The sequence below is a fragment of the Miscanthus floridulus genome, chromosome 5 (genome assembly GCF_019320115.1).
Source record: "Miscanthus floridulus cultivar M001 chromosome 5, ASM1932011v1, whole genome shotgun sequence".
Classification (NCBI taxonomy): Eukaryota; Viridiplantae; Streptophyta; class Magnoliopsida; order Poales; family Poaceae; genus Miscanthus; species Miscanthus floridulus.
In genome coordinates this window covers 138,525,413-138,546,346 of record NC_089584.1, presented here as the reverse complement: position 1 = coordinate 138,546,346, position 20,934 = coordinate 138,525,413, and the positions used below count along the sequence as shown (strand labels likewise).

General features: G+C 47.7%; 5 protein-coding genes across 6 annotated transcripts; 1 reads left to right on the top strand and 4 right to left on the bottom strand.

The window, feature by feature from the left end:
* Positions 1-476: 476 nt before the first annotated feature.
* On the bottom strand, positions 477-3,405 carry LOC136453819 (uncharacterized). Of its 2 annotated transcripts, XM_066454375.1 has the most exons (3): positions 3,127-3,405; positions 1,561-2,277; positions 477-981 (listed from the first exon to the last, which is right to left on the bottom strand). In XM_066454375.1, the coding sequence occupies exons 1-3, from the start codon at positions 3,145-3,147 to the stop codon at positions 853-855; spliced, it is 867 nt and encodes a 288-aa protein (XP_066310472.1). In that variant the 5' UTR covers positions 3,148-3,405; the 3' UTR covers positions 477-852. The 2 variants fall into 2 exon arrangements, with proteins under 2 accessions (XP_066310472.1, XP_066310473.1); XM_066454376.1 differs by lacking the exon at positions 3,127-3,405 and having other exon boundaries at positions 477-984; positions 1,561-2,331.
* A 1,529-nt stretch (positions 3,406-4,934) lies between these two features.
* On the top strand, positions 4,935-6,651 carry LOC136450943 (pentatricopeptide repeat-containing protein At2g03880, mitochondrial-like). The gene has a single exon (XM_066451640.1). The coding sequence runs from the start codon at positions 5,066-5,068 to the stop codon at positions 6,626-6,628; it is 1,563 nt and encodes a 520-aa protein (XP_066307737.1). The 5' UTR covers positions 4,935-5,065; the 3' UTR covers positions 6,629-6,651.
* A 130-nt stretch (positions 6,652-6,781) lies between these two features.
* LOC136450944 (uncharacterized) lies at positions 6,782-10,428 on the bottom strand. Its single transcript, XM_066451641.1, has 7 exons — positions 9,827-10,428; positions 9,328-9,380; positions 9,051-9,143; positions 8,744-8,967; positions 8,340-8,406; positions 7,159-7,266; positions 6,782-6,933 (listed from the first exon to the last, which is right to left on the bottom strand). The coding sequence occupies exons 1-7, from the start codon at positions 10,242-10,244 to the stop codon at positions 6,907-6,909; spliced, it is 990 nt and encodes a 329-aa protein (XP_066307738.1). The 5' UTR covers positions 10,245-10,428; the 3' UTR covers positions 6,782-6,906.
* Positions 10,429-13,392: 2,964 nt separating this feature from the next.
* On the bottom strand, positions 13,393-15,400 carry LOC136453818 (cytochrome c). Its single transcript, XM_066454374.1, has 3 exons — positions 15,096-15,400; positions 14,375-14,508; positions 13,393-13,749 (listed from the first exon to the last, which is right to left on the bottom strand). Exons 1-3 carry the CDS (start codon positions 15,205-15,207, stop codon positions 13,657-13,659), a joined length of 339 nt encoding a protein of 112 aa, XP_066310471.1. The 5' UTR covers positions 15,208-15,400; the 3' UTR covers positions 13,393-13,656.
* Positions 15,401-17,423: 2,023 nt separating this feature from the next.
* On the bottom strand, positions 17,424-20,342 carry LOC136453817 (uncharacterized). The gene is made up of 2 exons (XM_066454373.1): positions 19,907-20,342; positions 17,424-19,378 (listed from the first exon to the last, which is right to left on the bottom strand). The coding sequence occupies exon 2, from the start codon at positions 19,257-19,259 to the stop codon at positions 18,069-18,071; it is 1,191 nt and encodes a 396-aa protein (XP_066310470.1). The 5' UTR covers positions 19,260-19,378; positions 19,907-20,342; the 3' UTR covers positions 17,424-18,068.
* Between the last annotated feature and the right edge of the window lie 592 nt (positions 20,343-20,934).

The following is a 20,934-nucleotide window of genomic DNA, read 5'->3' as shown; positions in this document are numbered from 1 at the left end:
TTTGGCTATATGGCATATGCCATTGCTCGAAAACTAGAGGGCAAGACATGGCCCCTTTCTCAGATCCAAAGCCTGAACTTAGTTTCTGCCAGATTTGTTGGATTTAAAGAATGTTTCTAGCCTGATACATCATGTAGATTCATACTAATTACATGGAAATCACGAACCTTGTTTTCAGCTTTAGTGTTCGAGAGAGAACCTGTAGAACAGTTGTTTTGAGTGCTGGCTGCTGAGAATCCAAATGCTGAACGAAGGGATGATCAACCCAGTTTTGTAGGAACCGGTGGCATTTCAACATAAATCTATCATAGCCATGACACATTGCGCTTTGTGTTTCCCCACTTTTCAGACCGTCCAAACAGAGGCAAAGTTTCAGTAAGGTTACTCCACACAACCTTTTCCTAAAGATATACTGCAAAAATGTAGATGTAGTGACTAAAAACTAGATCAAAGGTGATGAAATGATGCCCAGCACATAATCTAACTTCCACTTGTGTATTGATTTATGGGTAATAGTCATATACATCACACTACCAGTACCATAGTACCATGGGTACTCAGTACTCAATCATTTACATCTCCAGCACATAAGATATATGATATAAGGATTCAGAAAATAAAAATATAAACATGGGTATACACAAAAGAAACATAAACTAGATCAGGCCTAAATATCATTCCGCGTGAATGGAAACTTACAAGGTCTTCCACAAGTGTGTAGTTCCAAATTACAAGCAACCAGTACATCTGCTGCTGGGCATTGCATAACATGCCGGCCTGTAGCACGGTGAGCGTCTCTGCATGGCTGGTGCAGTTGTATTATTAGCTCTATCATGTCACTGATCACACATCTCACAGGTGCCCCAGCACAGGCCATGGAGTCACTCCATTGGCAGGAAGCATAGGTTTTATGATAGGAGTTCGCCGCACCATCGTCATGGATTCATTCAGACGTGATGATTGGCCCTTGAATTGGGAGACCTTCTGCAGAGACGTATAAGCCCAGGAAAAGAACTTTCAGTCAGTAATAATAGTCTAAGAGAGAATAAGCATCGCAAAGTGGTAAGCAATGAAATCCGGGAAAACTGTGAAACATGGATAATAAGGATCGCTTCGAGCATCTAATCCCAACATTTGAACCAATGATTTGTTGAATTGTCGATCAAGGAATACTCTGGTATTTACATCTGCTCTGCCATTCATAATCCGTTCACGTTCTATAATGAAATCCTATAAGTTGAAGCAACCACAAATGCAATTGTGGGAGTAGGAAGGCAAACTATATCGATTTTATATTGTTTCTCTTATGTGATTTGCCTCTGCATAAACGGCACAAGAGCATCTCCAAAACAGACAGCTACCGTGAGGTGAGGCAGCACATCATTTGTTCAGTGAAAGGAAAATACACACAACGAGCAGCTAAGCTCGCAAGTAAGCTAGTTATTGCTAAGCTCAGTATCAGTTTCTACAAGCGACTCAGGAAGAAGGAGCGTGTGAAGAAGGCGAAATCCACAAGTCAAAAGCAAGACACTTGCAGGGAAGAGGATAGAAAGGCGTCACCTTTTCGTCGAGGACGAGGCGGACGCGTGCGACGGCTTTGCTCTGGCGGCGCATCCGGTACAGCCGGCGGCCGAGCACGGCGAATCCGAGCAGCGCGACGGCGAACGGCACCGACCAGGCGCTCCTCGCCGCGCGCAGCACCCACACCCGCAGCGCGTCCAGCGGCAGCTTCCACCACGGGACCGGTCCTCCCACCTTCGCCACGGCCCCCTCGCCCACATCAGCCGCGGCGGCCTCCGTGACCCCGGCCTCCTCCCTGGCCCGCTCCACCGGATCGGTAGCCTCGACCTCGGGCCTCTCCCCGTCGGAGGACGAGTCCGACCAGAGCGCCGCGCGGTCGCGGCCGGGAAAGAGAAGGTCGTCAGGTTCCGGCTCCACCCAGCTCGCGTTGTCCAACGCCCCGAGAAGCCCCTCCTCCACACCCTCCTCCTCGTTCCCCTTCGACAGAGACGCTCTCCGGGGGTACTTGGCGTCGGAGCCGAGGTCGAAGTAGTCGTGCTTGATGGCGCCGGCGTCGTCCTCCCTGCCGCCGGAGTACGGCTCGGCGGCCGCCGCCTTGGGGGACGCGAGGAGGAGCTCCCAGTCCTCGTCCATTTCGCGGAGGCCGGCTAGGGTTCGCGAGCGGGGATTCGGAGGGCAAAGAGGAGCGGAGGGGAAGGAAGGGGGAGAGAGTGGTGTGCCGTGTCGGGTGGGGAAGGGGGCCGAAGTTTCGCGGGGCTGCAAGGAAACGGTGGTTATTTTGCGGTTGCTTGGAGTTTAGGCGTTTGGGGGGAGAAAGGGTCAGGAATTCGAATCCTTTTTGTCTGTGCAATGCGACTAGCCATCAGAATGATGCATCATCGGCGATTCAGTGGTCGTCAGTAAACCGGCCAATTTTACAGAATCTGTGGGCATTCGATTTCCACATGGGTTTTACATTTTACAGAATCTGTGGGCATTCGATTTCCACATGGGTTTTACTTAAGCAGGAAAGGCAGTGAGTAGATTTAGGTCTTGTTTAAATACAGGCCGTAAAGTTGTACATTGTCACATCGGGTATCACGTGACTACGTGAGGATATTGTATGAGGTGTTCGGATACTGATAAAAAAAATAAATTACAGAATCCGTCGGTAATCTGCGAGACGAATTTATTAAGATTAATTAAGTTGGTATTAGCATATGTGTTACTGTAGCACCACATTATCAAATCATGGACTAATTAGGCTTACAAGATTCGTCTTGCAAATTAGTCGTAAACTGTGTAATTAGTTATTTTTAGTCTAAATTTAATACTATATACATATGTCTAAACATTCCATGAATAAACTTGAGGAGAAACTAAGCGAGGCCTTACAGCATATCAGGTAAAAAACCCTGCTGATTTGATTTCCACGGAAAGTATACAGTTGAACTTCACTAGACACTAGTAGTAGACAGTTGCAGGTTCTACTCGAAAACTTTTTTTTTGTCGAGATTTTTTCGTATTTATTAGCTTGGTTGTACCGGAGTATTTCTGATAACCGGTTGTTATTGTCGAATCTGCCGTCATTCTGAATTCTGATAGCGAGATGTGAAATGAACCCACCAGATTTTTGGAGGCCTGCATGCGGAAGCAGAACGTGTGCTTGGTAGCGGCGGCCGGTGGCTGCGAACCTGTAAATTTTATTGTCCTTGTCTCTTTTACAACTACTCGATTTCGTTCCTCGTCTCTTTTATTTGTGGGGCGGTCAAAAACCAGATTCAGATATTTTTTTGTTTGCGGAGCACAGACCCCTCATCTCGTTTGATTTGTCTGCAGCAGTGTTTCTCTGGTAGATTTCAGATGGAGTAGAGCCGTCGAGTGAGCGCGAGATCGTGGCAGCCATCATTGGCAAAACGATAATCCAATGCGTTTACGTGCTAGTAGTGCGATAATGTTCACCGAGCCCTTCGAGTGGACTGGTGGCGCTGGAAGCCAGAAACGAAGGGGACGAAGGGGCACGAGTTTGTCCACGTCGACGGCTCCCAGTTCTTTCCTGTCGACAAGAATACTCAGGCCCCGTTTAGTTCCTTCCAAAACTTAAAAAATTTTGTACAGTATCCGTCACATCGAATCTTACGGTACATACATGGAGTACTAAATGTAGACGAAAAAAAAACTAATTGCACAGTTGGGTGAAAAATCGCGAGACGAAACTTTCGAACCTAATTAGTCCATAATTAGACACTAATTACCAAATACAAATGAAAGTACTCCAATACTCAAAACCTAAAAATTTTCGAATCTAAACAGGACCTCAGTCGAGAGGAACGATGTCAAAAAAACGGCACGTCGATTCCTCGTAGTCAAATGATGGTAAATAATAATGATGAATGCGGTTCAGGGGCTTAGGGGATTCTAAAAAATTTTACACAGTATTTGTCACATCGAATCTTGCGGCATATGCATGGAGTACTAAATGTAGACGAAAAAAACTAATTGCACAGTTAGGTGAGAAATCGCGAGACGAAACTTTTGAACCTAATTAGTCCATAATTAAACACTAATTGCCAAATAAAAACGAAAGTGCTACAGTAGCCAAAATCTAAAAAATTTTGGATCTAAACGGGGCCTTATTTTATGAGAGCAAAGGAATAGTGTTTTTCTGTCACAACAAATCAGCGAATAGTATTTTTAGTCATACCTTTTCAGCGAAGCGAACATGACCTTAGTTTTCGCCTCAGCCCCTGATTTCTTTTTTGTAGTGCCTGCAAGTTGCAAAGTCATGATGTTAGTTTTTTAAGGGGAGGAAAGAAGTGATAAATCCAGCGGCCTGGTTGTTGTGATCCTATAGTGTGTTCTCTTTGTTTGGCTGATAAATTATGGCTGAAAGTACTATTGATTAATTTATTATGAGAAAAAATATTTTTCTTGTCTGAAAAGGTACGGAGCAAACAGGGCGCTAGTTCTTCTGGATAGGCAGATTCATGGCCTCACTGTTTTCACTGAAGTGGTCATGGACAGGCCACAGGCTGAAGCATCCCGTTTAACGCCTCTTCCAAGCTAAGCCTTTAGCCTTTACACGTTTGTCTGCTCAAGTTAGCGGAGAAAATCAACCGGCACATCGTTTGCGAAGTCGTCAGCGGTAGATCGATTTTGTCGGCAAGAGTTAGGCCGCCGGCAGCAAAACAAACGGGGGGCATGCCGCCGCACGTCGTTGCTGTTTTTTGCCACCCACGCGTGTGGTACTGTAATTGTACTGGTCGATTGGACTTTGGAGTGCACACTCTCAGTGGTACTCCTACTTGATGTTGACCGCAGCCAGCAGTGCAGTTTGCACCATGGCCATGTCACCTCTTCATCATGGTGCACTCCTCCTGCTGGATGGGTTTGCACAAGTCGCGCCGCCGTGGACCTGCGCACGCCAAGAATGTGCTGCGACTAGCTAGGACGTGTACGAAGCAGCAAGTTTGAAGCGCCATCGCCGTACCCGTACAGCCGTACTCGACGCACGTTTTCCACTCTACTAGTACGTAGTAACTGACGATCCCACGGCGGCCATTCGATGGCGTTGCCGGCGGGCACGGGAGTGGTGGCCTACAACGCGGCCATCTCCCGGTGCGCCCGCGCGGGGCTGTACGCGCGGGCGCTGGCCCTACTCCGCGAGATGCGCGGGCGGGGGCTGCGCGCCGACGAGTACACCCTCCCGCCGCTGCTCAACTCCGCCGCGCTCCTGCGGGGCCCGCCGGGGGCAGTGGCCACGCTGCACGCGCTCCTCCTCCGCGCGGGCCTCGCGCCCCACCTCCACGTCGCCAACGCGCTCGTCGACGCCTACGCCAGGCTGCCCCGCGCGGGGGGCGCCACGGCGCGGGCCGTGTTCGACGAAATGCCGCGCCGGGACGTCGTCACCTGGACCTCGCTCCTCACGGGGCTCGCGCGCGCCGGCGCCCACGGCGCGGCCGTCCGCGCGTACCACGGCATGGTCGCCGCGGGGGTCCAGCCCGACGAGTTCGCCATCGCGGCGGTCCTCAGCTCGTGCGCGGGCTCCACCATGCTCGACGTGGGCCGGTCGGTGCACGCCGCCGCGGTGCACCTCGGGCTCAACCCGTTCCGCTCGGTCGGGAACTCGCTCGTGTCCATGTACGCCAAGACCGGCGCGCTGCGCGACGCGCGGGCGGTGTTCGACGCGATGCACGCGCGGTGCACCATCACGTGGACGGCACTCATCGTCGGGTACGCGCAGAACGGCCGTGGCAGGCGGTCGCTCGAGGTCTACGCCGACATGGTCCGGTCCGGGTGCAGGCCGGACTACGTGACCTTCATCGGTCTGCTCTTCGCGTGCAGCCACGCCGGGCTCGTCGACGCCGGCCGGGCTCACTTCCGGTCCATGGTGGCCGACTACGGCATCGCTCCCGGACCGGATCACTACGCGTGCATGGTCGACTTGCTAGGCCGGGCGGGGAGGCTGGACGAGGCCATGGACATGCTGAACCGGAGCTCCACGGAGCTGGACGCCACGGTGTGGAAGTCGCTGCTGGGCGCGTGCCGGGTGCACCGGAACGCGGAGCTCGCCGAGCGCGCGGCCGAGATGGTGTGGAGGCTGGACCCGGCGGACGCCGTGCCGTACGTCATGCTGTCCAACCTCTACTCCCGGGCCAGGAGATGGGGCGACGTCGCGAGGATCCGCGGGCTGATGAAGGCGAGAGGGGTCACCAAGGAGCCCGGGTGCAGCTGGGTGGGCGTGAACGGCGTCACGCACCTGTTCCACGTCGAGGACCGCGGGCACCCGCGGGCGGCTGAGATCTACCGCAAAGTGGAGGAGATGACCGAGAGGATCCGGGCCGAGGGGTACGTGCCGGACACGGACTGGGCGCTGCAGGACGAGGCGCCGGAGGGGAGGCAGAGGGGGCTGGCGTACCACAGCGAGAGGCTTGCCGTGGCCTTCGGGCTGCTCGCTGTGCCAGCGGCCGCACCCATCCGCGTGTTCAAGAACCTCCGAGTGTGTGGCGACTGCCACACTGCCATCAAGATGGTCGCCAAGGTGTACGGCAGAGAGATTGTTTTGAGGGATGCAAACTGCTTCCACCACATGAAAGACGGAGAGTGTTCTTGTGGTGATTACTGGTAGGGAGATTCGGCGAAGTCGGCTCTCGGCTCTTGGCTCTTTGATTTTGGTAGATTCTTAGCTGGCATGAATGTGCACCATACAGCGAATTAGTGGTATCGAGAAATAGGAATTTCTGTTCAATGAGAATCGACACCCCGTCAAGAAGAGAGAGGATTCCCTCAGAGAATTGCTCTGAATTTCTATTAGAATTGATTGCACCAAAGCCCAAAGGTGCCAGTGATGTACAATGTGCTAGTATACTATCCAGAGGGCCCTTTCTACTAGAGCACCCTACGATTCTAGTCGTCGATCTCCTTTACAGCATCCTGAAAAAGGCAGACGCAAGAGAGCAGTCAGTATTGACTAAACCCTGAAGCAATTGCAAGAGTACAAAATTAACCACACATGCAAATAATCCCCGAGTATTCACAAAAGTTTTGTTATTGGGGGATACCAGAAACATGTTATATCATGCTTTTTTTCCAGGAATCCTCTTGAATTGCCACTTATCCTATATAGGTATGTGGTCCATGAAAAAAATAGTTCCTCACCTTTGCGAGCCTTGTTACATAAGTGGCAGCAATGGCTGTAAACAACAACCCAACACCCAGTGTCCATAGCTGTCCATTTCCTCCCAAACCAATTTCCGACTCATCTTGCTGTCAAAACAAGAAAACAATTTCATGATTCGAGCCAGTCATACATTATTTTTTTTTCCAAAAGTCGTACAAAAGCTCTGCTGCTGTGCAAGTAGGAAAATCGATAGATATTACTTTGCCAGTTCCAGTTGCATATTCTCATCAGTCCTCACACGGACAGGATGACATTATATTAAGAATCAACAGAGCTATGTGAATACTTCATTATCAACAGTAGATTAATGATATTCTCATGAAATGTATGAACTGCTATGGCAAAGATGGAATCAGGAACAGGAAGTAAATTGCAAAGCAATGTCTTGAAGTGGACTAAGATGTCTAGATCGGAATATGTGAACATCTCAAGTATTATTACATGATAGAACATCTAAAGAATTGTCATGCTGGTACTTTTATAGAAAGTAAAGACCATCAGAATAATGAGAGACTCCGAGTTACATGGGACAGAAACAGTTACTTTTAGTAAGTCCTATATAGGAGAGCAGGAGGTACACATAGGGTAAGGAATAGCTCTGACTAGCAGCTATTATAGCATCTCCAATAGTTCCCCAAAAAAATAATTGGTATATCAATGAGTTTTCCAAGTAGCTAAAAAAAATTGGGAGCACATTTGTTGAGTTTCACCAACAGTTTCCGAAATATCGGTCCTAAAATATACAAGACAATTTTGCATCAGGAATCCCGGACTATTTCTAAATCACCCTAACCACTTTTATACTTTCTTTCTCTCTTGTACATTTGCATTAGGAACCCTATCCTACTCCTTATTCTTCCCCACGTCCTTCCACCTCCAGATTGGCCGATCGATACACGCGTGTATATTTCCGCGCGATTGAGTCGGTTTTCCAAGTGTGGAAAGATTGGGAGTTGTTGGAGAGAGTTTTTTTTTTAAATCTTGCCAAAAAATCAAGATTGGGAGTGGATTTTAGAAACTCTTGTAGATGCACTTAGAAGCTGAAAACCTTGATGGCACAAAAATGTGGTTATTACACAGCAAATCCTCTTTGCCATTTTGGCAGTGCATTTTTCTTAACTCAAGATGGACTTAAAATACCAGCAGTTTAAGAACTCACAATTATAGCTCGCCCGAATGCACCAGCACTGACGTAAGCCCAAGAACCTGGAAGCATTCCCAACCAACTGCATAGGAATAACAAAAAGTGGATATCAGAGCAAACAAGGCTTTTCAAGAAAACAACTATAGTGTTGGCATCATCCCTCACAAAATTAAAGTTCCAAGCATAGTTAGCAAGAAGGTGATACTCGCATAAGTCATAAATTCTATTCCTTTAGTCACTTAAATTACAACTCTTCCAGAAAAGCATTAACATACTGCATCACATGAAACATGCAGAAGAAACTATGCCATTAACAACAGACAATTTATCACTAAATGCATCTTGCTTAGAATTACAAATTACATTCACTGATATCCACAGATAATGCCACAATCGGAGCAACGAGAGTAGAAACTAACCTGCCCAAGACATATGGCAAGAACTTCACTGAAGTCAGGCCATATAGATAGTTCCCAAGGGAGAAAGGTAACAGGGGACTCAAACGAAGCAAAGTAACAACCTTAAATCCATTTTCACCTATTGCCTTATCAATTGCCAGAAACTTCTTATTTCCTTCAACCAATTTAAGAATTCTCTCTCTGGCAAAGTATCTAGCAATAAGGAAGGCCACCGCTGCAGCTAGCTACAAAAGCAGTAAATTTCAGTGAGTAAGTGCAAGTTTGCGCAGAATTATCAAAACACGTGCTACTGATGTGAAGTACTTACTGTTCCACCAACTGAAACAATAATTGTACCAGTCACACTACCAAATAATAGACCAGCTGACATGGTTAAAGGTATTGCAGGAATTGCAAGAACCTGAAACGAAGGAAAAATAATATTATTAATATTCATCAGCTAAAGCTCCAACCCAAGATATGCATGTGGCAAAACTTTTTAACTTTATATCACTATCTGTAGTTGACCAGCTATTGCAATGGAAACGAAAAAAGCCATTATAACAAACACCACCAAGAATGAGGGCTGCTAAAGTAGGGCATACCTCCAACCCTGCATATACAAGTACGAACAGAGCATATCCGGCTGGACCATAGCCTGCCCATGTAAGAACACAACAGTTTAGCTAAAAAAATTCAACTAAGGGATATGAACAAAAATTCCATGACAATCAAACAAGGAGCAGCGAAGACATGCAAATGTTCAGTTCAGCGGTCCTTATTTTTCCATTTATAACACAGTTACGCACAGCGGCAGTGCACAAAATGACTGAAATGAGAGAGAGTGCAACGACTTTATAGTAGGATCCCATCCCTACAGGGGTAAAGGTTGATGGTAATGCTATTAAGTACTCAGCTAATTGTCACAGCAATTCACGACCCAGCTAATTAAGACTTGCATTTATCTGAAACTGGCGATAAAAAAACATCCAGTGGCTTTGATCCATGTCCAAACCACTGGTATCCCATCATCAGGGAAGCCCAAACAAGCATAAGCAAATAACTAAATACGAGCTGACGAGCAAAGCTCGAGTAATCCATTACCGTCAATGAACCCTGAGAACTGCGTGAGGAAGGAGTTGATCTGGTCCTTGTACACGTATCCGGCCGCCCCAAACCCCCCTACGAAACCAACCAGTAGCGCTCCTGCGATCAGCGTCCCTGTGAGTGCCCCGGCGCCGCCATCGCCCTCGGCCTCCTCCTCCTTGTCGTCGGCAGCAGGGCGGCGGTCCTTGGGGCTGCCGCTCCCGCCACCGCCACCGCCGAGGCGGAAGGGGACGTTGGGCGAGGCCTTGCGGAGCGTGGCCTTGTTGGGCTCCCGCAGCGAGGAGAGCGGCGGTTGGAAGGCCCGCCCCCGGTGCAGCTGCCGCCGCCAGGGCGAGGCCCCCGTCGCCGGCGGCGAGAAGTGGGAGGAGAGGACCGGGGAGGGGGAGAGCTGCGGCGAGAGGTGCGGCTGCCTCATGGAAGGGGAGCGTGGGAGGGCGTCAGCCGTCAGGGAGTGGGCCCGTCGTTTCGTTTACTGCGTCGCGGGGTGTGAGGCCATTAGAGCGCGGAGGCGATAAGGGAGCAGGAAGTGGGGAACGGGAAGGCGCTGGAGAAGAGAGAAGAGGAAGGAGAAAGGAGAGGAGCACGTTGCTCCATCTGCGGCAGTGAAGGGCGCGGAAGGAACAAATGGAAGCGGGAGTGTGGGTCCCTTTTGTCAGTGTGATGGCGGTCTGTCTCTTACAGGGGCATCAGATAGGGAAGCTCCGGGTGCGATTTTTTTTTCATAAAAATCGCTTTGTATATCTTTTTATTCTTCAATAGTTTTTCTATATCTCATACGCAGTCTAGAGAGTCATTCTCGTCTTTTATTTTTGACTAGCCAAAATTCCATAATAAAAGATGACTATATTTGGATAACCATTTAGATGAGTTATTTGAGGGTAGTTTGCACCCCTCCAACATCCTACTCCATCCGTTCCAAAGCAATTGTACTTCTTGCTTGTCGAGGATGCGTGGAGTCTAAGTTTTTTTTTAACTAAATACATACACAAAAGTATTAATATTTATGATGTGTAATAAACATCGTTTGGGCTTGTTTTGGCTGATAAGGCATGACTGAAAATACTGTTGACTGGTTTGATGTGAGAGAAAAATATTATTCGTTGGCTGATAAGTCATGGCTTATAAGACAAATACGACCTCCTGCTAAAGCACAAAGTGAGCGGTGAGAAAAATGAGAGATGGATGATCGTCAGAGAAGCTAATTATGAGCTCAACATGTAAGTGCCAAAGAGGTGTGGCGGAGATGTACTATATATGGTACTACCCCATATTAAGAGAGACCTTTTAGAGATAATCGGAGATGCTCCAAAGGTCTTTCTTTTTAGAGCCCGTTTGGCCGGGCTTCGAGCGGCTCCGGCTCCTCTGACTTCTCCTCCTGCTGTAGCGACACTGTTCATCGAAGTCATTTTTCTCTCTTCTCCTTTCCTCTCTCACTGACTGCGCCGGAACCGGAGAAGCTCGTTTTTTTTCTCCTCCGGCTCCAGCTCCTGCACGCTACAGTGTGAGATCCAGAGCCGACGGGAGCCCGGCGAAACACGCCCTTAGTTTGGAGGAGGCGATGTGCCGGCGCTGATCGGGCACCTCAGCACTATTTAGACTCAGTTTTATTCATGCGAAATGAACCTAATGCAGTGCGGGGACAATATGACATTGCAGGATCGATTATCCGGGACTTGATGTTGATACCTGTTACCGGAGCTTCTACTGTTTCTGCGGAAGCGGGCACTACGGGCCTGTTTGGCAGGGCTCTGGCTCCTCTGAAAATCGCTCCGGCTCTGGCTCCTCTGAAGGAACAGCTCCTCTGGAGGAGCTGAAGCCGTTCTGGAAAACGTTTGGCAAAATGGCTCCTTCGCACTAGATGACGTAAACCCACAGCAAGGAGCCGCACAAAGCTCGTTTTTTAGGCTTCTCCTGCACAGGCAAAAAATAGCTCCGGCTCTCCATGCGGAGCCCTTTCCAAAAACAAACGTTTGGGCCGGTCTGCCAAAGAGGCTCACATCAGGCGGACATTCAGAAGCTGGCGAGAAGGTGTTGCCCAAGCGGGTGCCAAGGCCCAACCCCAGAGTTACCGGCCCTGCGTAGCTGTGAATTGGGCTTGCAGCCCGTGTAACCCTTTAAGAGAGCACGAGAGGGGGGAAGCAAAACTCGACTTGTAATCGTTTTCTGAACGAATCGGCAGAGCCGACGGCGGCGGCGAAGCTCGCTACGGCGCCTCCGACGAACGCAAGTTCCAGCTACCTGATCAACTTATCATAGTCGTATATCGGTGACAATACCGATTACTACATGTCCATGATATGGTCTAAACACGGCCATGAACAGAGACAAGGCTCGCTTGTGTGCATGGGCTGAATTTCTATGCAGTACATGGCTGTTCCTTTTTGACATATTTCATTTGTATGCGGGTGATAATTTCTTTGGATTGAGAGTACTTGGACCTGTTCTACTACTAGTCTGCGCTTAAATGTTTAGAGCCCGCACACGTTGCATAGGCAAGGACAACATTTGGCATAGAGATGGACTTTAGATTTTTTTTTTCCGCGCAATTCACGACAGGTGTTCTTGTTGATTTCAATCCATGTGCAAGAGTGTAGTAAGGAGTATATTTTGGCATGACAGTGTTCCTGATTTCGCATCGACCGATTGAATTGAAGAACAAGGCTCTTTCTATTATGAGTTGTATCAACCAACCAAACCGATCATGAGGTTTTGGGTGTGTTTGGGACCGCATCCTAGCCATCGCGTTGTATCTGTAGCGCGGCCTCCACCCGCGGTACAGAAAACATGAGCGCTAGTTCAATTTGGCGGTCTCTGTGTCTCCGGCGTGATTTTGTCGATTCTCGTGATGGGCCAACCACGGATCCAATTTTAAGTGGTCCCAAACACGTCCTTTGATACATCTCATGATGGATCCCTCGAGAGAGTAAACCTACAAGAGGCCTTGGTCATAGAGGCGATGATGGATTTGGCACTTATTCCTAGTCTCGTATCAACCAACTGGTTCGAAAATAAAAGGCTCCTCCCATAGTGATTTCTATCACTGACCAAACTGATCATGAGATCTCGATACATCTCACGATGACTTGCTTGCTCGAGAGAGCACACCTACACATCAAAGGTGACACACTGACACTAGAATTTGAGTATCATGGGAAGGTCAGGTATATCGGTATATGTCCAAGTTGAAAAAAAATATGTATATTTTGTCAAAACACGCATGACAATTCACAGAAGAGGACATCAGTACATAATTTTGAATAGAACCGATCTGGGCATGGATAAAAATTCAAGATGCAGTTGCACAGTTATTTTTTAGTTTCCAAACCATGTCACAATTTTCCCAGTACATATACATGGTTAGTCTCCTACCACAGTTTGGCTTAACATTAAGAGCCATTTAGGAGAAGAGAAACTGCTCTGAGAAATTTTAGGATTTATTACTAAATCCTAGGGATTAGGATCCTAAGAGCCCATTCTCCAAACAAGGCCTAAAAGATATATAAGTCATAAGAAAAATCAGATAGCTTTTCAGAACCAGCAAATGAGAAACAAACATGAAAAAGTAATAATAAAGGTATCTTAACCTTCCGAAATGTGTGTATGAATGCTCATCAGGTCAAAAGTATTATGGTGGTGTCACATTTCAACCACTAATCAAAAGCTCTTCTGGGGTATTTTTCCCAAACAATAGACAAAACCGTTACAGTACCTGGAGTTCTTAACCTTCTTGTTCATCCAACCTGTCAAATTAAAGTAAATTTGTATCATTATTTTAACTGCAAAAAGAATTGCTGCCCTTCATCTTTAAAGCCACAGCAGCACCCTCATCAAGCAGTGGCATTCTTCAGGTATGCAATGAGATCAGCACGTTCCTGCGGCTTTTTCAGTCCAGGGAATACCATCTTAGTTCCAGGAATGTACTGCATAGAGAAAACACAATAGTTTAGTATTGCTGCAATGCTATATTAAATCAAAGGGAAAATTTCTCATTTAAGAAATTGGCCCTAAATCAAACAATGGCAGCACACAAATGAAGAGAGAACAAATATGACAAATGGTATGCAAAACTATATGGATCATGTTTGGTAGTTCATCCTTTCACAGTCAGTATTAGTAGCAACTAAACAAGCATTCTACATTGATGAACATCTACAGACACCAGGGTACGGAAGCAGTGGGAACAAAAAAGGCCACTGAACCAGAGATCAACATTAAAATGGGATACAAGTATTAGTGAGTTTGTTCTCCACACTCCAGATTATTAGAGTAGCAAATATCACTGATTCATGTGTAGGAAATTGTAGATTGAAAAACAGAAAGAAGTATTATAAGCAATCACAGGAGCAAGCTTGCAGGGTGCTACCAATCCAACTGAGCACAAAGCTTGCAACTCATTCCATACATGTGCTCTACAGCAGGTAAATGGAACATACAAAGTGGAGCCACATATTCAACATACATAGCGGATGTGTGGCTGCAAGATATGCCGGTGACACACGGTGAAAGAAATTATCATGGTTTGGGGAGTGTCATTGCTAGCCATACCTTCTTAGGATTAAGCAGGTAGTCATACAAAGTGTTCTCCTCCCAAATCACAGCCATGTTCTTGTTAGCCGAGGAGTAAGAGTAACCTGGTGTTGTACCAGACTGCCTCCCAAACAGACCATTCAAATTAGGACCTAAAAAGTATCAACACGATTATCATTGCTAGCTTCAGATGGTTTGAATACCAAGTCAAGTCAAAGTAGTGAATATGCTACAACAACATTAAAACCAGCGCGCGCTTGACACTGCAGTATCCTGAACAGCTGAAGAGTCCATAGATTACAAGGACGGGCGATATGACTGTTCAAAATCTTCAGGCATATACAGTAGGAGGACTCGATAAAAGATTTATTGGCTAATTAATGTGGACATTGGGCAACACCACGCAATGTCACAATCCATACACTGTTTTTGAGTTCTATAATGCAAGAGCCTGACAAATTAGAGATCAAAAGGAAGGGCTTCGGACTAGCTCGGACTCGCAACCAGAGTACTGTGCATCTGGAATGCAATCGCGTGTGATCTAGGGTGTTATAATCACAACTAAGCACAGCAATTGAAGCCTCCATCACCATCAGACCGCCACCCAGAACGAGCTAGGGGGGGGGACCCGTATCGGCGTCACCCCTTGAAATCAAGTGATCGATCTACAAAGGCTTCAGGTACAGAGAACTACTCTCGGCGTGAGCCATTAGCGTTAGGGATTGGCCCCGGTGCTCACCTTGCTTGTGGCCGGCGCCCTTGTCGACGGTGTGGCACTGCGCGCACTTGGTCTTGAAGATCTTCTCGCCGGCAGTTGGGTTCCCCGGGGGCGCCTCAGAGAACGACGCCATCTCTGCGGAGCACGAAGCAGGGGACCTGAGCTAAGTTTAGGGTTCCGGCTCGCAGTTGGAGGCGGCGGCGGCGGAGACGGACAGCCCTGTTGCAGTGTTGCGTTCTCTCGTATAAACGAGACGATGCAGCAGGCAGGCACACACCGCGTACGAGAAACGCGAGCGGCACCCGGCACCCGGCACGTCAAGTTACCGTAACGCCCTTGCGTTCGCGAATATACGGAGGTTAGACTCGAGTAGCGGGCTGTATTGGGAATGCTCGCGCGTTGTGTCATGTGTGGCGGAGCGGGGAGTGGGCCTAACTCCATGAGAAAGCTTATCAGCACCAGAGCCCGGCTGATGTACGAGTCGGCGACGCCGCTGCGCGGGCAGGCAAGGCAAGCCGCTCGAGAATGTCGTCGACAAGCTGGCAGCCTGGCACTGGGCGCACGAGCTCCCCACTTGTGCTAGTGCAAGCTCACGCTCCCTCGATTCCGCAGGAGAGATGCGCGCCCAACTAGGACGATTCCACCCTGCGATCCACCTGGGATTGGGAGCCCGGGGACCACGCGATGGATCATCGTCATCACCGTTCACCAAAGAAAAAACAAACTCGCCGTTTCTTTACATACACCCGTGCTTCGTTGAAAAAAATAAGTTGAAAAACTGTTATGACTGATTTGTTGCGAGAGAAAAACATCGTTTTTGTTAAAAAAATAAGTTGAAAAGTACAGATTATAAAAGAAACGAAAGGACAGTTTGGAGTGCTCGATGATTAAACAAACGGAACGGCATCGGGTGATTGATTTGTCGACACACACATACATGCCGCGCTAGCACTAGTTGGCTAGTGGCGTGCCAAGGAAACGCTGTGATGCTCCCGACGCACATGCAGACCCGGCTCGTTTCGTTGAATTTAATTTTGGCTTACGTTGATGTTTATGTTAATTTATTATAAGAAAAAAAATATTATTTAAAAAGTGCCGGCGAAGTAGTTTAAGCGAGTCTGTACTAAAGGTACGCGCCTCCCATCCCATGCGTTGCAACTTGCAAGAACCCTGGTTTCATGTGTCCAATACAGCCAGCTGCGCGCCCACATGAATTTCTTCGGGATTTAACTCGGTTTAAGCAGAGATTGCGCAGTTGAGAGCTCTGCTGGCGCGGCCGTTGCCGGTGGACAGCTTTCCAGGGGCTGCTCGTCCATCACGAACTCCCGGAAGATTCAACGACCAAGAAACAAAAGAGAAAGATGGAAGAAACATGGCGCCAGCAGGACATCTTGCATTCTTGCTGCAACATTTGCCCGTTTGGATCTTCATGTGTCAGTGAAAGCACTGTCGCAGCTTGCCCAGTATAATTAGGGCTGGTTTTAGTTCTCAAAAAGTTTTCCAAAAAGTGCTACAGTAGCCATCACATCGAATCTTACGATACGTGCATAGAGCATTAAATGTAGACGAAAAAAAACTAATTGTGCAGTTTGGTTGGAAATTACGAGACGAACGTTTTGAACATAATTAATCCATAATTGAACACTAATTGCTAAATAAAAACGAAGATGTTACAGTAGTCAAATTCCCAAATTTCACGCACTAAACAAAGCCTTAGTAAGGTTCACTTTATTTGGTTTGCTCCTGTTCGAGAGAGAAGTGATTCCAAAGAGTAATCAAAACACACAGACACAGTGCAGCCCCCACAAACCTAATCATACCAACCCGACCATCAAAAAACACACATCACATGCACTTTAGCAGCAGTGGTACAACTTACTTAAAAACAGAGGCGGCACGGCCGGTTAAAAAAAAGAATTCAAGAACAAATCAGGACGAAAGCTTTGTACTAGCAGAACGATTCAGGCATCCGATGATGTACTGACAGGAACACTAGTGCAGTAGAAAATTTGTGGCAGGACAGACGCCAACGGCAAAAATAACACGGCCAGCACTTGTCCAGTTGACTAATTCCAGCGGGGAGGGCTTTGGATTCCAGGCAACGGGCATCTAGATCACGCATAAACATTTTTATTTACACTACAAACATCTGCAGACCTATGCATGCATAGTCAACAGGCATAAAGACAGGAGGGGGTGAACCGCGACGGACGCCAAGCCAGCTCACGACAAAATCCTCGCAAAGACAAGCTGTCTGTCAGCTAGGAGCATTGCAGAAGTCTTGGGCCCTTCGGCCATCCACATCTAGCGATATACTGATATCAAATTCATTGAACATACAGGTGAAAATGATACACCGAACCAGGGTGAAAAACAATTTGAAGTAAACTTCAATTACTATTTGACTCGATTTGGTCACACATTTGTAGTTACCTTGATATCTTCACCGTTAAACTGTTTTTCAAATAGAAAAGAAAGGGCTCAACACATATGGAAGGCCTTGGTGGTGGTCCTTGGTCTTACCCGCATATACCACTAGACATTTCCCAACCGATTTATATCCGGCAGCCCCTGCTTTAATTCAAGGCCAAGTAGCAAATATAATATACTCGTCGCACAGCTGTCGCAGAGAGGAACAGCTAAGGAATAAGCGACACAGCAGAGGCCCATTCCAGCCTAGTCCATGGTGTAACTTATTGGCTAAGATATTATGAGTTGTGGAGCAGCAAAACCAACCAAAAGTGAATTCCAACTCAGCCTCTTCCAGCCAATGCCAGAGCACAGCTCATCAGCCATTGCAAGATCTAGCTACTTGCTACTTTGATAAATGGAATTAGAGTACTGGGCTAATGATGAGTTAAGCTACTTGGGAAAAAACTTTACAAAAACCTTTTGATTGCCACAAAACTGTTATCATTAAGGTAGTAAGAGGAAAGAGAAGGAAAAAAAGGGGGAGAACATAGTAGAGGGGCAAAAGGCACAGGTGAATACTTCTTAGTATCTAGGGATTTCCTTGAGAGGGAGCATCGGCAATGCTGCGCTTGGCGAAGAGCCTGAGGGTGATCCAATATGGACACCACTGCGAGAAGAGAAGCCAATCTCATCCGTACCATCCTGCTGAAGCTGGTCTTCTCTGATCATTGTGCGGAAGGATATGGATCCCCGCTTCGTTGAAGTGTCAGAATTCCGCTCGATTTCTCGGAAACTTTGGTTGGCCACAAGTGATGCACCTTCATAGTAGTAATCATCATAAGGCACCATTTCTGCTATGTCCCGCTGGCCTATATCTCGGAGGGCCAATGAATCAGCTACAGGGTAGTAAACCAGTAAAAGTATCCCAACAGTTGTGCAGGACAGCATCATAAAAAATGACAGGAAGATAATACCCTCAAAGGCAACATCTCCTGGCTTGGGCAGCACTGAAAACCCGAGAAGAAGCACCCTAAAAGGAAGGAAGCAGAGCACTGACACCATCAGTAGATAAACCCTCCTTCGCAGTGACTTGTTAATAACCAAGGACAGCACCCGTGATCCAACATATGATACATAGCTCATCAACAAAGCATCTACAAGTCCAAGAAAAATGGTGCCAAACAATGGGTAAGTGCATACACTGGTATCTCCAACCGGTGAGTATGTCCGTATGAAGTATTTAGCAATCTTCCTTCTCCCAAGATCATGGTTCTCATCTCTAACAAACTTCGGCCCAATAAATACTAGGATTGCCTGCACCGAGAACACTGGAATGCAGAAAACCAACAGGTAGGCCATGGTCTTCCAATTCCATCTTTGGTTTAAAGTGCCCAGCTCCTTCTTTTGTAACGAGCCATGGAGCAGAAAAGCAAATGCAAAGAAGATCCCTGGCTCTGCAAACCCTAGATTGGAAAGTATGTACACATCACATATGTTCCTCTGCCATGTTAAGCTGGAGAACAACTTTTTCTTCAAGAAGCTCAATCTCACTATCTCACCTACTCCCCACCAAATTGTGATCAGAATCAGAGCAATACGAGTCACCCATGGGCCGTTAAAGTAGCCAAGCGGAAGGAAGGAGGGTCCTCTCCGAATCCGACACCTGAAGTAGACCGACTGGAAAATGCAGAAGAGGCCCAGAGCAGCAAACAGTGCAAACAGTGCGATTGTCAACACACCGAATGCATCGGCAGCTACTCTGGTCAGGGGCATCACCCGAAGCACAGTTGCCACGCATGCTCTCCGCTCGCATGGACAGCACAATGGCCCACAAATACCATATACTCAGCAGCAGCCTTGTCAAGTCTCAGCAACGGCCAGTTTCTAGAGGACTGCATTCAACAAATAACTGTATAAGATTAATGACAACACTAGAACATATTTACCAAGACTTAAATATTACCAAAAAAGCTATTTTGTCTTCACCCCCCCACACACCTCAATCGCAAATTTCATTTGATTTAAGCTGATTATACCCTAAACCTCCAGTGCTCATACCAGGACAAATCCATTAGTGATCACGTATGCAGTTAATACCGTACTGAAGTACATAACTTGATCAGCTAAAATAATAGGCACTTAATCTAGGGCATTTGAGTTGGTAGATTACTGGAATCAGGCAATCAGCTAACTAAAGCTTACCATTTCTGCAATAAAACACAGAAACTTTTTAACCCTTAAACATTTCAGAAATACTAGCAAGAATAGCACTTGTTAGCTCTTAAATACTCCAATAGTCAACATATTTGCTCGTTCCCCACGGGTAAAAAGGTTCAAACCCAGACCGAGTGAGCACTATATTTCCAAAAGAAGTTGCCTGAAAAGCTTAGGAAAAACTGCTCAAGCTCCAAGCAAATCACCTCAGCGAAGGCCGGAGGGCGGCGGGAAGCGCCGCCAGGGGCCTCCCGGCGGCGGAAGCTGAGGCAGCCGAGAAACACCACCGAATCCGGTGATTCTGATGTCGAAGCGGCGGCTGAGGTGAGGCGAGGTGGGATCCAGCGTCGGCGGAGGTGCAGGGGAATGGAGCCCTAGAGACGGAGATGGAGAGGCCGGGAGTGGGGAATGGGGGAAGAGAGAGGGGATTGCGGATGGGAGCGGGGGGAGGATCGATGATAAGGGCGAGTGCGTGGGAGGCAGAGGGCAGAGGCAGGCGCTCGCACAGCGACCCTGCACGCGGCACGCCAGCGCCGGCCGCTGCCGTGCTGGATTCTGTATGCGCGCCGCTGCTTTGTCCGCCGGATCCGGCGTGAGAGAAAGGGAGAACGGGGCGGGGAGGACTGGAGGAGACAGAGCGAAGAAGAGGAGGGGGGGTGCGAGACAGGCTGTCTCCAGTTGTCCTGCGGCTCGGTAGGCGCCGAACCTCCAGCCTCGGTCGCTCCCACCCGAGCCTGCGTGGCACCCCAAAAAATGGTGCGTGCACCAACACATTCCACCAAATTTCAAGCTTCTTGCATTTGCCAATGGTTATGCTTCCGTTGCATTGAACATTGATGCCCTTCAACAGGAGACCGCAGTGGCTGAGGGCTCTTTAGTCTTCACGGTATCCCTCTGTCCTATACGTTTTTGGTTCTTAGCCTCATTTCACCGTGGCTACACCGAAGCTGCGTGGACAAAGGGTCGGCCACATTTTGGAAAAAGTCTACATAACTCCATCTATCAATTATGGTCTACTTCACCCTTAAACTATAAAACCGTCTATTTTACCCTCTGAACTTTTCAAAACCGTCTATTTTACCCCCCGTGGTTTTCGACGGTGGTTTTGCTACAGTAACAGTGGTTTGCTACGTTACCTGTGGTTTCACCTTTTTCTTTTTTTATTTATTTTCCCTGAATCTTTGAAAAATCATAGTAAATCATAGAAAAATCATAAAATGGAAAATCTAATTTT

Excerpts from the sequence above, each read along its gene's own strand:
- LOC136450943 (XM_066451640.1), top strand. The coding sequence starts at position 5,066 with ATGGCGTTGCCGGCGGGCACGGGAGTGGTGGCCTACAACGCGGCCATC.
- LOC136453818 (XM_066454374.1), bottom strand. The coding sequence starts at position 15,207 with ATGGCGTCGTTCTCTGAGGCGCCCCCGGGGAACCCAACTGCCGGCGAG. Across the intron at positions 14,509-15,095 it reads GGGCGCCGGCCACAAGCAAG|GTCCTAATTTGAATGGTCTG; the intron begins GTGAGCACCGGG and ends GATACTTTTTAG. Across the intron at positions 13,750-14,374 it reads ACCTGCTTAATCCTAAGAAG|TACATTCCTGGAACTAAGAT; the intron begins GTATGGCTAGCA and ends TTCTCTATGCAG.
- LOC136453819 (XM_066454375.1), bottom strand. The coding sequence starts at position 3,147 with ATGCAGGCCTCCAAAAATCTG. Across the intron at positions 2,278-3,126 it reads TGCAGGCCTCCAAAAATCTG|CCCCGCGAAACTTCGGCCCC; the intron begins GTGGGTTCATTT and ends GTTTCCTTGCAG. Across the intron at positions 982-1,560 it reads GCCTCGTCCTCGACGAAAAG|GTCTCCCAATTCAAGGGCCA; the intron begins GTGACGCCTTTC and ends TCTCTGCAGAAG.
- LOC136453817 (XM_066454373.1), bottom strand. The coding sequence starts at position 19,259 with ATGCCCCTGACCAGAGTAGCTGCCGATGCATTCGGTGTGTTGACAATC.
- LOC136450944 (XM_066451641.1), bottom strand. The coding sequence starts at position 10,244 with ATGAGGCAGCCGCACCTCTCGCCGCAGCTCTCCCCCTCCCCGGTCCTC. Across the intron at positions 7,267-8,339 it reads CATTCGGGCGAGCTATAATT|CAAGATGAGTCGGAAATTGG; the intron begins GTGAGTTCTTAA and ends TTGTTTTGACAG. Across the intron at positions 6,934-7,158 it reads ATGTAACAAGGCTCGCAAAG|GATGCTGTAAAGGAGATCGA; the intron begins GTGAGGAACTAT and ends TGCCTTTTTCAG.